Below are 14,242 nucleotides of genomic sequence, written 5' to 3'. Positions count from 1 at the left end.
GCCACCATATTTATTTATATGGCTGGTCCAGTTAAGTTTCTGGTCAATGGCGACCCCATGGATGTTGATGCTGGGAGATTCAGCGATAGTAATGCTATTGAATATCATGGGGAGATAGTTAGATTCTCTCTTTGTTGGAGATGGCCAATACCTGACATTTGTGTGGCGTGTATGTTACTTGCCACATATTAGCCCAAGCCTCGCTGCATGGGAGCATGGACTGCTTCAGTATCTCAGGAGGTGCAAATGGAACTGAACACTGCACAATCATCAGCAAACAACCCACTTCTGATCTCATGATGGAAGGAAAGTCATTGATGAAGCAGCTGAAGATAGTTGGACCTATTGATTTGCATGTGCCTCATTTCAACCCTGTCATGTGTCTGAACTGAAAGGGATTTCACCCCCTCAATTTGCAGCTGGTGTTGAACCATATAAATCATACAGGATAAGGTTCAGTATCCTGCCAATAGTCACAATGCATTCATTCTGCTGCAGTCCTCCATACCAGCTAAATTTCAACCATCAGGGCAAACCAAGGGTAGCTACTGGGCAATATTGGCTATACGTTGACAACATAGTTCATGACTCCAGTTCGAAACCCATACATATGTGTGCAGCAGGATTGAAAGCCACAAGAAATCTGATAAAGGGGACCAGTGACATCCTGCAGCAACGAATCTACTGCCTGAGCCACTTGGAAGAGCGGGTCCTAAGATTTACCATGGTATGCTGTATGCTGCAAAATCTTTCCATCATGAGGGAACAGCCCTTGCTACCACCTATCAGGCAAGAAGCTTAGGAGCAGAAGCACGAGGAGGTGGTAGAAGAGGAAGAGGAAGGAAGGCTGAAAATTAGAGAGCCCCTTTCTGCTGGGGCTGTACGCGAACAGCTAATTCAATAGCAATACCAGTAAACTCAATCCCAATTCCCCATTCACCAACAGTCCCACACTGCTTAACTTCCCTCTTTCACTGACCATCACGTCGTCCTCTTGCCCACAATGCAAAAATAAAAGCCAACACAAAAAACACATTCCAATCTAAATTTATAAATCAAATCATGCCATATTCCATACAATGCTCAACTAATCACCCTTGTGCATTCCCTTAGAGCCCATCCTTTATGGGTCTTTGTCTGTCCTAGTGCTCTTACTCAGTGCTACCCGAGTGGCTGCAGCACGGCTGGCAGCATGGCTTGCAAAAGGCTGCTGGCTTTCAGTGGGGGAGACTGCAGATGGCCTTGGAGCACGACTTCGAGCAGTCCTGGTCCGAGAAGGCCCAGCTTCAGAGTGCACCATCTCGGCATGGACAGCAGCACACTGGGCTGGCTGGCTGACAGGTAACCTCAAGGGCAATGGTGAGGTGGCAGGACTGTGAGCACAAATCCTGTCATCCTGAGAGAGGACAGGAGGTTCGTGCTCCATAGAGCCACTGCCTCTCTCCTGGGGTGGCGCCTCAGCAATCCCAGTGATCTGTTGGAGAAGAGATTGCTGGACTGCTGTGACGACATGCAAGCCCCTTTGAACACTAGTACCCAAAGCCATGATGGCAGCAGTCTGAGCTTCCACTGTTCCACTCAACGTTGGATGGTGCTGCTTGTGCTGCAATAGAAGCTGCTAGATGTTCCATCATGGTTGGTTCCACAAGTGTGTTGATGGAATTGGCCACCTATTCCATGCTTAAACAGACAGTTCTAAACTCTCCGCAAAGCACTGTGCCAAGTTTGTGCTCCTTGACATCGAACACAGGCTTTCTGGTAGCTTCCCAATCAATTGAGCATTTCAGTGTGTATTCCCATCAACCTTTTCCTGTAGCCTACCTCAAAGTCATCATCTGAGTCTCCTTTCCCCTGCGCTGGCTGCACTGCACTTGTGCCCTTATCTCACCATATGCAGACCCCCATCTCTAAGCTATCCTCTAAAGCAGACGCACGGTCAGCGTCTGAGCTGATGGTTATAATTTTACCGGCATGCCATGAGTCCCGCTGCTGGGACCAAACACAGGTCCTGAGCCTGCGTGGGCGAATGGTGGGACCGTGGAGGGGATTTTACCAGCGGCGGCCAATTAAAAGGTCATTGCCGCTGGGACGGATGTCCCATTATGGACAGCGGCCTGCCTCCCAAAGGTGCTGGCCTAATCAGAGGGCCAGCAGCACCACATTGATAGAGGTGGCTGCTGCTGAGGCTGCAGGGAGAAGGAGAGAGTGCCTCCACATTGAGGTGCTTTTGAAGGGCCAAGGGGGATTTTATTCCAACGTGCCAGGGCCAGGCAGGCAGCTCCAGTGATTGGAGTTGCAAACTCCCCAGCAGTGGCGTCGGAGTAGCCGGGGTGGCCATTTTCCCCGGGGGGGGGGGGGGGGGGGGGGGCCCTCTGCAGGCCATTGAGCATCGTTAAAGGAAGGCCAGCCCCTCCAGGAAGCTGCCTTGATGTATTTGGCAGTCTCCCCACCCGGCAGGGGCCCATCCCAATGTCGGTAAAATGCTGGCAGGGGTGTAAATTGGGTGTTAATACACCGATTAGGTACCTTAATTGGCTACCCACCTCTAGTCAGTGAGCAGCTGAGCCGCTGCTGTTCCCGCCATTGACAATGTCCCATGGTGGTGGAAAGACGTTGGGCTTCCCTCCCAATGCCTTCTGCCACTATTTTACCAGCCCGCTTGCCTCCCAGCCTGTATCCAGAGGGCTGGTGACTTTGAGTGTGAAATTGAGTGAGAAACTGTGACAATGTGTCTTCATCTTCACTGTCTTCCTGCTCTTCCATCACTGCCTGCATTTCTTGGATATCTGAAATGAAAAATGGACCAGGGTTGGGTTGTGCTGAAAAGACAGGAAAAAAGTAAGAAGTGTCTGCTTACATCATCTGCATCTTGTAAGTCAGATGAGTTAGGGATGAGGGAGAAGTGAATGTGAGAAGGAGTATTAGGTATGAGGATACCATCATCTTTAATCGATTCAGCCCCACCACTAGCCACAGCCTCAGCAATGGCACTTCCAATAATGGCCAGCACCATATTCTCCATGGGCGTTAGAACATGCAGGTGCACCTCTCCTCCTCCGGTTAGTTCCTGCTGCCTCTGGCTGTGCGCTACCTTCTCCTGAAAGGGAGTGTCATGCAATCTATTTGGGTCATGTGGTTGTCCTGGTTAAATAACTGGGTGTGTGCAGGCTGAAAGGTGTGGTTGTGAGGCTTGCAACAGTGCTAACTATGTAAGGGTAAGGTGAAGCATATGAATATCAGGTATGAGTCCTGATTGATAGGTTAGATTGTTGGCAGGTGAAAGATAGGGGTGTGGTGAATTGAGCAGTGACTGAGGCTAATGGTGCCTTTGATGCAATTGGCATTTGAAGATCATTCACTGATCTTGACCACTCATGTGAGGTTATTAAACGTCTTCTGGCACTGCATTCACGTCCTTGGGTCTACACTCTTGGCATTGACTTCTGTGGCTATCTGTTTCCACTGCCTTCTCATTGTGTTTCTGGAGAAACTCATAAGGATACTGGACATCTCTCCTCCTTTCCACCTCCTCCACCAAGACCTTCAAATACAGCATCTGAAAACCTGGGGGCCCATTCTCTCCGATGAACAACTATTTGTCTCTCTTTCTCAGGTCAGATTCAGCTGCAGAACAACTTCCAGTGCCTGCTCCAGCCACAATGCACCTCTCCTTTAAGAGGTGCAGGCTAGCTTTAAGTAGTGCAAGTTAGTAACGGTATTGAGTGCTCTGCCTTTGTGTGCAGCCAATGACCAGTGTAATTAGTGCTGGATGCATGCAGAAATCATTATAATTAACAGGCAGCACGAAGTCAGAGTGCTGTCTGTATTCCACTCAACGGGCATGGGTTAATCACGCATCAGGATTCCCCCAAGGCTAACCAATTTAACGCACCCTCCCCCTGCACCAGTCAGAGTGCCACATGAAGATGCCTCATCATTGACAGACTTAACTCAAGTCATTATGCTCTCATTATATTGGTTGGATGGAGGTCAAGTACACCTCCACAACAACTAGTATTTATAAAGCACCTTTAATGCAGTAAAATGTCTCAAGTTTCACAGGAGCGTTATCAATTGAAATTTGAAACCGAGCCACATAGGGGATGTTAATGCAGATGACCAAAAGCTTGGTCAAAGAGGTAGGTTTTAAGGGGCATTCTAAAGGGGGAAAAGAAAGTTAGTGAGATGGAGAGGTTTAGGGAGGGAATTTCAGAGCTTAGGGTCTTGGCAGTTCAAGGTATGGTCGCCAATGGTGGAGCAATTAAAATCAAAAATGTGCAAGAGGCCAGAATTGGAGGAGTGCTGAAATCTTGGATGGATTGGAGGGCTGGAGGAGGATAGAGAGACAGGGAGAGTGAGGCCATAAAGGAATTTGAAAGCAAGGATAAGAATTTTAAAATCAAGCCGTTGCTCCTCAACTGGCAGCCAATGTCGGTCAGCAAGTATAGCGGAGATGGGTAAACGGAACATGGGCAGCAAAGTTCTGAATGACGTCAAGCTTATGGAGGGTAGATGTGGGAGTCTGGCCAGGAGTGTGTTGGAATAGTCAAGTCTAAAGGTAACAAAGGCATGAATGAGAGTTTCAGCAGCAGATGAGATGTGGCGGAAGCAGAGTTGGGCTATGTTAGGAGTAGAAGTAGGCAGTCTTAGTGATGATGCTGGTGTGTGGTTGGAAGCTCCTCTTGGGGTCAGAGACGAGACCAAGGTTGCAAACAATCTGGCTCGGCTCTGACAGTTGCCTGGGAGAGTGATGGAATCAGTGGCTAGGGAACAGAATATGTGGCAGGACCAAAGACAATGGAGGAAATATATGCTTTTTGGTATTGGATGTAGGACAAGCAGTGTGACAATTCAGAGACAGTGAAGTAGTTAAGGAAGGTAGTGGTGAGGTACAGCTGGGTGTTGTTGGTGTTCATGTGGAACCGACGTGTTTTCGGATGATGTCACAAGGGCTAACATGTAGGTGAGAAACAGAAGGGTGCCAAGGATAAATCCTTGGCCTTGGGGAATTCCAGAGGTAATAGTGTAGGAGCAAGAAGAGAAGCCACTGCATATGGTTCTCTGGCTAAGACTGAATAGATAAGAATGGAACGAGGCACATGGAGTCCCACCTAGCTGGATGACAGAGGAGAGGTGTTGGAGGAGGATGGTGTGGTCGATCATGTCAAAGGCAACAGACAGGTCAAGAAAGATGAGGAGGGATGGTTTTCCACGGTCGCAGTCACATAAGATGTCATTTGACAGTTTCAGTACTGTGGCAGGGCAGAAACATGGAGGGATTAAAACAATGGCGTTCTGGTAAAGATGGTCATGGATTTGGGAGATAGGTGAAGATAGCAATGAGTGAAACAAACAAACACACTGAACAAATGCCAAAGAAAGGACAGAGTCTAAAACACTCAATGATGTCAGGGAAAAGACTGAAACATTCAATGAATTCCCCAGATAAGAACGAGAATAAGACATTTATAAACAGTCACTATGGAAAGGGCTGAAAATTTTTAAAAACTCTTGCACTACAGAAAGGACCAGGAATAAAACATTTAATGAGTGCCGTGGCAAAGATGAACACTAATATATTCTGAGTGTGTCACGGAAAGAACGAAGAATGAAATAGTCCTATCATAACACTCATTGAATAGAGAACCAATTGTGAAAATTGTTGTACACATGGATCATAAAATAACTTATTTTCTTCATGGACAGTTTTCATAATTAAGTTCTTGAAACTGGCCAGGAATTGTTAGTAAAGTGGGCTTCATCAAGTCAAAACCAATTTACTACAGTATCTCGCCATGTAATGCAAGATAAATTAATTTTAAAAATAAAAACTTTCAAGCTAGTTTTTTATTTTATAAAAGTCTGATCAGTTTTAAAAGACAAGTGGGAGGGTGTAAAATACTGTAGCATTATACATAAATATATTTAAAAAATCAAACCTGCACCACTACGACGTGTACTCATATCTGAAACATATGTCCATTCGTTGCTGACTGGGTTATATGCTTCAACAGTACTAAGACACTGGCGTGATGCTCCATCATAGCCACCTACTGCATATAACCTGCCTGAGGGGATAGAGGGTGCATTAACAATCAATGCACATACATTTTATGAAAAATTGTTAAACACAATATTGTTTCTTGTTCAAAACTGTTGTCCAATAATGGAGGCGAGAGGGAAGAGGGCGAGGCGAAAGAGTTAGAGAGAAGGAAGAGAGAAAGAGAGAGCGAGATATCAAATAAAAACAGAAAATGCTGGAAATACTCAGCAGGTCTGGCAGCATCTGTGGAGAGAGAAACAGAGTTAACATTTCAGGTCAATGGCCTTTCATCAGAACTGAGTATTTCCAGCATTTCCTGTTTTTATTTCAGATTTCCAGCATTGGCAGTATTTTGCTTTTATTTTATTTTATTTATTTTATTTTATTTAGAGATATAGCACTGAAACAAGCCCTTCGGCCCACCGAGTCTGTGCCGACCATTAACCACCCATTTATAGTAATCCTACATTAATCCCATTACCCTCTCACATCCCCACCTTCCCCCGACCACCTACCTATACGAGGGGCAATTTATAATGGCCAATTTACCTACCAACCTGCAAGTCTTTGGCTGTGGGAGGAAACCGGAGCACCCGGCGAAAACCCACGCGGTCACAGGGAGAACTTGAAAACTCCGCTCAGGCAGTACCCAGAATCGAACCCGGGTTGCTGGAGCTGTGAGGCTGCAGTGCTATATGAGAGTTAACATGCATGTGCACTGAATTTTATTTTAAATCCGGAGTATAAATTCAATTCTCTCCTCCCCTGTCCACCCAGCAAGTTGTTACTTACTCCCAAACAGCAAGACATGAAAGTCTGTGTAGAAGCATCTGTGTAGAAAAGATCCATATAAGGAATATGGCCTGATTTCACAGCATTACCTTTAAAAGTGGTTCTGGCTTCAAATACCAGTGGCTCAGGGCAGAACAGCGACAGAGAAAGATTCCCACACAATGAGAGTTATTCTCAGGACTGTCTCGCCAGTTGTGTTTGGAATATAGATAATCAGTCAGTTTAAATGATTTGTTAACTGGCTGGGTACCTCCTTTCTGAAGATTAGCAGTCTGATGCATTATCAGTCTTCAGCAGACATGAACTGTAATTCCTGTGTGACTTTTTAATGAAAAAATTGCAACTAATGAAATTCTATTATTTCTATTTCTGGAAAGCTGAATTCCTGTAGCTTTTATATACATTTATTATATATGTACAGTTATCATTACAACCATTTCCAACTGAATGAACACTTGCATATTGAAAGTGTAGATACACATAGTAAATAAAAATTTCCAAGCATGCCCAGTACCCAAAAGAAATTGTCCTTAATATAGGAGAGATTGGCTTCCAGTGTCTCTACTCTCCAGCTGAAAGCTGAGAAGTGTTACAGTCGAACAGCAAAAGTGGAAATGGAGCTATTCTGAAATGTAGAAGATACCAGATGCTTTCATGAAAGGAAATATTAAAAACAAAATTTCACAATCAAGAAGTGCCTCCAGATGAACGTGCTGTTTCAAATCACCAGTACCAACTCTTTAATCTTTGTGAAACTCAATTTTATATTCTCTCCAACAAAACACACTATGGTGCAGTGCACAGTGTGCAATCCACTCTGCTGTGCAGATTTGAGTTTTCTGCATGATCATGCGAGTGAAAAAACACCAAGAAACATTTTCATTAAAAATAAACACACTCTTAGCATGCAAAAGTACAGTGACAAGGTAAAAGGCCACATGGTGACTTACAGCCTTCAGGAGAACTGGCCCTCTTTTTAAAAGAACTGTAAAAAGAATAATCTTCCAGTAAACCAATCGCTTTAGTAAGCAATAAATGATGTAAGATCAGATTTTTTATTTAAATAAACCAGTTTCTTTCCACTAAGGAAATCACTACAAAATGCTTGAATTTACATCAGAAGGATTAGAAATTCTAAAACTACTGGGTCAAAGTTAGTGTGACAAATGCATTTATTTTTCGTTTATTCAAACTATAAAACAACCCTGAGGCTTAGGACTCAAACATTAAGTAAATAAATGTTTTATACATTTCTTACTTTAGTCAATAATAGCTAGGAACAACAATCTATTCAGAAAACAACGAGGGTAATAAAACATCCATCATCTTTTCTCTTACCTTCTACAACTCCAACACCAACGCTACTTCTTCTTGTATTCATGGGTGCCACAAAAAACCATTCATTGATTTTGTAATTATAAGCCTCCACTGATGATAATCCTATTTAATGGGGGGAAATGGTTTAATCACCTCATTTCCAGAACCAAGAGTAATACAAGCATAAAAGCTAGGACATCTGTTATTCAATGAACCAACAGGCAAGGAATAAAGTATATTAGGATAAAGAATACTCCTTAGTGAAATGGAGCCAAGCCTCAAGAAATTAAATGAATTGGCAAGAGTATCTGATGGTTCTAAATATACAGGGTCACTCTGAAAGAACATGCTTGACCTCCTTCTTTTGATTCATACATTTGTTCTTAATAGTTCCAAGGCATGACTGCTGTAATAGAGATTGAGGTAAATGGACTTTTAAGTCAGCAACCTTTGCCTCACTAATAATTTTGTATTTGTTGCAATAACAAAGATGGAAAGAAACTGGATTAAGAAATTATTTAACTTTTTGGAAAAGTGAGTGCATGCGTCTGTGGTGGGGGGATGTTTTTTTTATCATTTGCTCAGGGAATGTGGGCGTTGCTAGCTAGGCCAGCATTTATTGCCCATCCCCAATTGCCTTTGAGAAGGTGGTAGTGAGCTGCCTCTTGAACCGCTGCAGTCCTTGGGCTGTAGGTACACCCACAGTGCTGTTAGGAAAGGCGTTCCAGCATTTTGGCCCTGCGACAGTGAAGGAACAGAGATATAGTTCCAAGTCAGGAGGGTGTGTGGTTTGGAGGGGAACTTGGTGGTGTTCCCATGTATCTGGTACCCTTGTCCTTCTCGGTGGTAGAGCTCACGGGTTTGGAAGGTGCTGTCAAAGGAGCCTTGGTGAGTTGTTGCAGTGCACCTTGTAGATGGTACACACTGCTGCAACTGTGTGTCGGTGGTGGAGGAAGTGAATGTTTAAGGTGGTGAATGGGGTGCCAATCAAGCACACTGCTTTGTCCTGGATGGTGTCGAGCTTCTTGAGTGTTCTTGGAGCTGCACCCATCCAGGCAAGTGGAGAGAATTCCATCACATTCCTGATTTGTGCCTTGTATATGGTGGACAGGCACTGGGGAGACAGTAGGTGAGTTACTCGACGCAAAATTCCCAGCCTCTAACATGCTCTTGTAGTCACAGTATTTATGTGGTTGGTCCAGTTCAGTTTCTGGTCAATGGTGACCCCCAGGATGTTGATAGTGGGGGATTCAGCGATGGTAATGCCATTGAACGTCGAGGGGAGATGGTTAGATTCTCTCTTGTTTGAGATGGTCATTGCCTGACACTTGTCTGGTGCGAATGTTACTTGTCATTAACAGCCCAAGCCTGGATGTTATCCAGGTCTTGCTGCATAGGGACATGGGCTGCATCAGTATCTGAGGAGTCGTGAATGGTGAACATTGTGAAATCATCAGCAAACATCCCCACTTCTGACCGTATGATGGAGGGAAGGTCATTGATGAAGCAGCTGTAGATGGTTGGGCCTCAGACACTAGGATGGTTGGGCCTACGACACTACCCAGAGGAACTCAGGGTAGTGTCGTCACGTGTGTATACACGTGAGCTGCTCGAAAGTCCATGTAAATTGGCTAAATTTGAAGATGATAATAAATTGGGGAGGGAGGGGAGAAGTCAAGTCACAGAAAGAACTTAGAAAAGTTAATAAAATATGTAAATACTCAAAATGGTGGCAGATGAAATTTAATACAGATAAGATCATGACATAAAGGAAACACTCAGGAAGTGGAAACTAAAGCCACAGCGTTGATCTTTGGCATCACAGGATTGATTTATGAGGAAAAACTGGATAAAATTGAGCTCTTTATTATTGCTGATTGCCTCACTAATAATTTTGCATTTCTTACCAATAAACATTTGATGGGAGTTTACTGATGCTCTTTTATACACCTCCACTGAAAAAAACATATGTTCTTACCACTGCTGTCCTATCCTGGATGAAGACAGCAATGTATTTTGCAAAAAAAGTTGTTAAAAAAGATATTTTAGCTAACTAGTATGGAACAAGACAGTGGTAAGTTAAAATATGTAAATTAGTAGACAGAGTAACTGGAAGGTGGTATTCATGGAAATGCAGAAAGCAAGACTGCCTCTCAGCTTATAGTGGCATCTATAGATGTCCAAGTCAGTCTTTGCATAAATAAGTGATGCGGAGCAATTATGTGAAGTGGACAGCCTGATTAAATAGTGCTAACAGGTGATGGATTTCAGGAAGACCCAACCTTTTTTGCTATTATAAACAAGGTATAAAATGTTCATTTTCTCTAAGCATTAAATAGAATTGTAAAACTAGGAGGGAGTTAGATGGGTTAGAGTAAAATCTGTACAAGTATTTCAAGGACAACCCACTGTACCTGTACTCCCATCAAATCCACCAACAGCATAGAGCAAATCATTTAACACTGCTGCCCCAAGAGTACTCCGTCTCTCCTGCATACTGGCAATGGATGTCCAATGGTCTTTAACTGCATCATACACATCAACAGTCCGGACTCTCAGAGACCCATTGAATCCTCCCACTGCATAAACGCGGCCACTCATGTACACAACACCTGGGGAGACAGAAAATAAAACATGGCCAGTAAGCAAGTTGTTGAGTGTATATAACTACAATTGTATTTTGCATTCTCAGGTATTGTAATTTATACAATGCCCTTCGTCTTTTGTTTGTTCTGCTGCCTGAATTGTTTTATTTTTTCACTGAAGGTCATGCATCCAGTGTTCTTCCCAGCAGTCTCTAGCCTACATTTGCACATGATGCAAAATGCTTTGTTTAAGGAAGTTGATGAATAAACATATTCTGAATGCAAACCGTGAATTTGAAAGCTGCATGACATCGACATCCTTTGGTGGACCAAATATCCACTCCAGGGTCCTGCTGGTGTTAAATCACAACAAAATCAAGGCTGCATCCAACTCTGTAATTGTACACATCCATCCATTGCCATGTATAATAATCACAAGCATAAAAAACAGTGCCTTTATATATAGGAACAATCTACTTCTGATTAGTTAATGGCAGAATGTATATGAGCACCAGCCTGCAATTCTACATTGCTGCTGTCACATATCCTCTTTGGAACAGTGTCACAATGTGGCAGGTACTTGCATGATCATATGTTGCTTTTGGTGAGCTGACAAGAATCATCATTAAAACTTAATTGAAAACGAATAATCAAACAAACTTGTGGTCCCCAATCTGACTTTAAAATATACCAACTATACGGCAACCAATCATGCTTCATTGTGACCAGCATGGATAATGTACAACCATGAGATGACAGACTGCCTTACTTTCTGAAGCAGTTGTTAAGAGATATGACTTAGATCAGGTACAGCCTGATCAAAAACCAATAAGATGTACAGTATAGTTTAGTTTAGTTTAGAGATACAGCACTGAAACAGGCCCTTCGGCCCACCGAGTCTGTGCCGACCATCAACCATCCATTTATACTAATCCTACACTAATCCCATATTCCTACCACATCCTCACCATTCTCCTACCACTTACCTACATTAGGGACAATTTACAATGGCCAATTTACCTCTCAATCTGTAAGTCTTTGGCTGTGGGAGGAAACCAGAGCACCCGGCAGAAACCCACGCGGTCACAGGCAGAACTTGCAAACTCCGCACAGGCAGTACCCAGAACCGAACCCAGGTCACTGGAGCTGTGAGGCTGCGGTGCTAACCACTGCGCCGCCCCGAATATTGCAGCAGTTGGTGCACAACACTGCCCAAGGAATATGGGGGAGGGAAAAACATGGTATTCTTGCTTCTGATGGCAATAATCAACACTTTCAGGAGAGGGCAGAAACTGGATGAAGAAAGGAAAAGAGAACACAGATTATTTTCTCAAATTTTTCAATAAATTTATGTAGTGAATACAGAGTTATGGTTCCCATGTTGAGACAATTTTTTGGTGTTAGATGGCAGTAGACGTACACTGGTCTCAGCACCCCCAATCTAGACAGGCAAGAACTGGCTGCATTCCCTGCTCCTAATTGAAGTGCATGAAATGTGTGTGTACGTGTACTTGCGTGAGTGTTGGGCAAGAACAGCACCAACCTCAACTGTGACACACTCCAAGGTTGAATGGTCTAACAACTAGTGCATAATTGATAGCCAGTTAGACAAGATACCATAGAGCAGTTAGCACCTAAGAACATAAGAACATAAGAAATAGGAGCAGGAGTAGGCCATTCGGCCCCCTCAAGTCTGCCCCGCCGTTCAATAAGATCATGGCTGATCTGCCCCAGACCTCAACTCCTCTTTCGTGCCAGCTCCTCATAGCCCTCAACTCCCCGATAGTTCAAAAATCTATTTATCTCCTCTTTAAATAATCCTGTCCAACAATATGCCACCAAGGGAGTAAAAGCTTTCAGGATATAAGGGGAAGGGTGTAAATTATTATTGGTGCAGGCAGAAAGCACTGCAAAAGCCACGATAAACGAGGAATTTGCTGGGATACTGGATGAGATGAAAATGGATAAAGAGAAGCTATTAGAAAGGCTGGCAGTACTTGAAATGATAAGTCACCTGGTCCAAATAGGATGCATCCTCGGTTGTTCAGGGAAGGGTAGAAATTTCAAAAGTGCTGGCCACAATCTTCCAATTCTCCTTAGATACAGGGATGGTGCCAAAGGATTGGTTACACCCATGATCAAAAAGGAGAGAAGAACAAAGCCGGCAATTATAGGCCAGTCAGTTTAACGTCGATGGTGGGGAAGCTTTTAGAAACAAGAATCCAAGACAAAATCAATAGTCACTTGGACAAGCATGGACTTGTTAAGGACAAATTGTGTTTGACTAACTTGATTCAGTTTTTTGACAAGGTAATATAGAGGGTGGATGAGGGCAGTGCAGTTGATGTTCTGTATATGGACTTCCAAAAAGTGATAAAAGTACCAAATATTAAACTTGTTAGCAAAATTGAAGCCCATGAGATAAAATGGCCAGTAGAAGCACAGATACAAAATTGGCTAAAGGATAGAAAACAGAGAGTTGTTGTGAATGGCTGTTTTTTGGATTGGAGGGATGTATACAGTAGCATTCCCCAAGGTTCAGTACTAGGACCACTGATGTTTTTGATATGCATTAATGACTTGGACTTGGGAGTACAGGGCACAATTTCAAAATTTGCATGTGTCACAAAACTTGGAAGTGTAGCAAACAGTGAGGAAGATAGTAATAGACTTCAAGAGGTCATAGGCCGGCTGGTAGAATGGGTGGACACATGACAGATGAAATTCAACACAGGGAAGCGTGAGGTGATTAATTTTGGTATAAAGAATAAGTGAAGACAATGGTACAATTTTAGAGGGGATACAAGGAAACAGCAACCTGGGGGTATTTGTGCACAAATTCTTGAAGGTGTCAGGACAGGTTAACAAAGCAGTTAATAAAGCATATGGGATTCTGGGATTTACAAATAGAGGCATTGAGTAAAAAGCCAAGAAATTATGCTAAACCTATACAAAACACGAGTTCAGCCCTCGTTGCAAAACTGTGTCTAATTCTGGGCACCGCACTTCAGGAAGGGCATGAAGGCGTTGGAGAAGGTGCAGAAGAAATTTACTAGAATGGTTGAAGGGATGAGGGATTAGTTACGTGGATAGACTGGAGAAGCTGGGCTTATTCTCCTTAGAGCAAGGAAGGCTAACAGGAAATTATGAACCGTTTAGATAGAGTAAAAAAAGCAGAAACTGTTTCCAATGGCTGAAGGGTCAATAAAGAGAGGGCACAGAGTTAAGGTGACTGGCCAAAGAGCCAGAGGGGACATGAAGAAAAATTTGTGCGGAAATAGGATGCACTGCCTGATAGGGTGGTGGATACAAATTCAATAGTAGCCTTCAAAAGGGGTTTGAATAAATATTTCAAGGAGGAAAAATTGCTATGTTTACATATATAAGGGGCTTAACACTTTTCATTTGGTGGCTGCCAGGAATGCTTAAAAAATGGCCTGCCCCAATATTAGGTCGAGTCTCTTTTAGGCATCCTTTTGGCATGGAACAGTTGGCCCTGTTCCTC

The 14,242-nt window shown here is 43.4% G+C and overlaps 1 protein-coding gene across 13 annotated transcripts in view; it reads right to left on the bottom strand.

The window, feature by feature from the left end:
- LOC137375917 (kelch-like protein 3) overlaps positions 1-14,242 on the bottom strand; it is a 193,687-nt gene that overhangs the window by 9,116 nt on the left and 170,329 nt on the right. For 7 of the 13 annotated variants that reach the window (XM_068043609.1, XM_068043599.1, XM_068043604.1 and 4 more), the window contains 4 exons: positions 10,567-10,764; positions 8,174-8,275; positions 5,940-6,068; positions 2,544-2,786 (listed from right to left, as the gene is read on the bottom strand). In XM_068043609.1, coding sequence (XP_067899710.1) covers positions 2,544-2,786; positions 5,940-6,068; positions 8,174-8,275; positions 10,567-10,764 — 672 coding nt within the window. The remainder of the gene's footprint in view (positions 1-2,543; positions 2,787-5,939; positions 6,069-8,173; positions 8,276-10,566; positions 10,765-14,242) is intronic. The other 6 variants (XM_068043607.1, XM_068043608.1, XM_068043610.1 and 3 more) reach the window with 2 other exon arrangements.

This window comes from Heterodontus francisci, chromosome 12 (genome assembly GCF_036365525.1).
Source record: "Heterodontus francisci isolate sHetFra1 chromosome 12, sHetFra1.hap1, whole genome shotgun sequence".
Lineage (NCBI taxonomy): Eukaryota > Metazoa > Chordata > Chondrichthyes > Heterodontiformes > Heterodontidae > Heterodontus > Heterodontus francisci.
The sequence above is the reverse complement of the archived record's forward strand: the minus strand, read 5'-3'. Positions and strand labels throughout refer to the sequence as shown.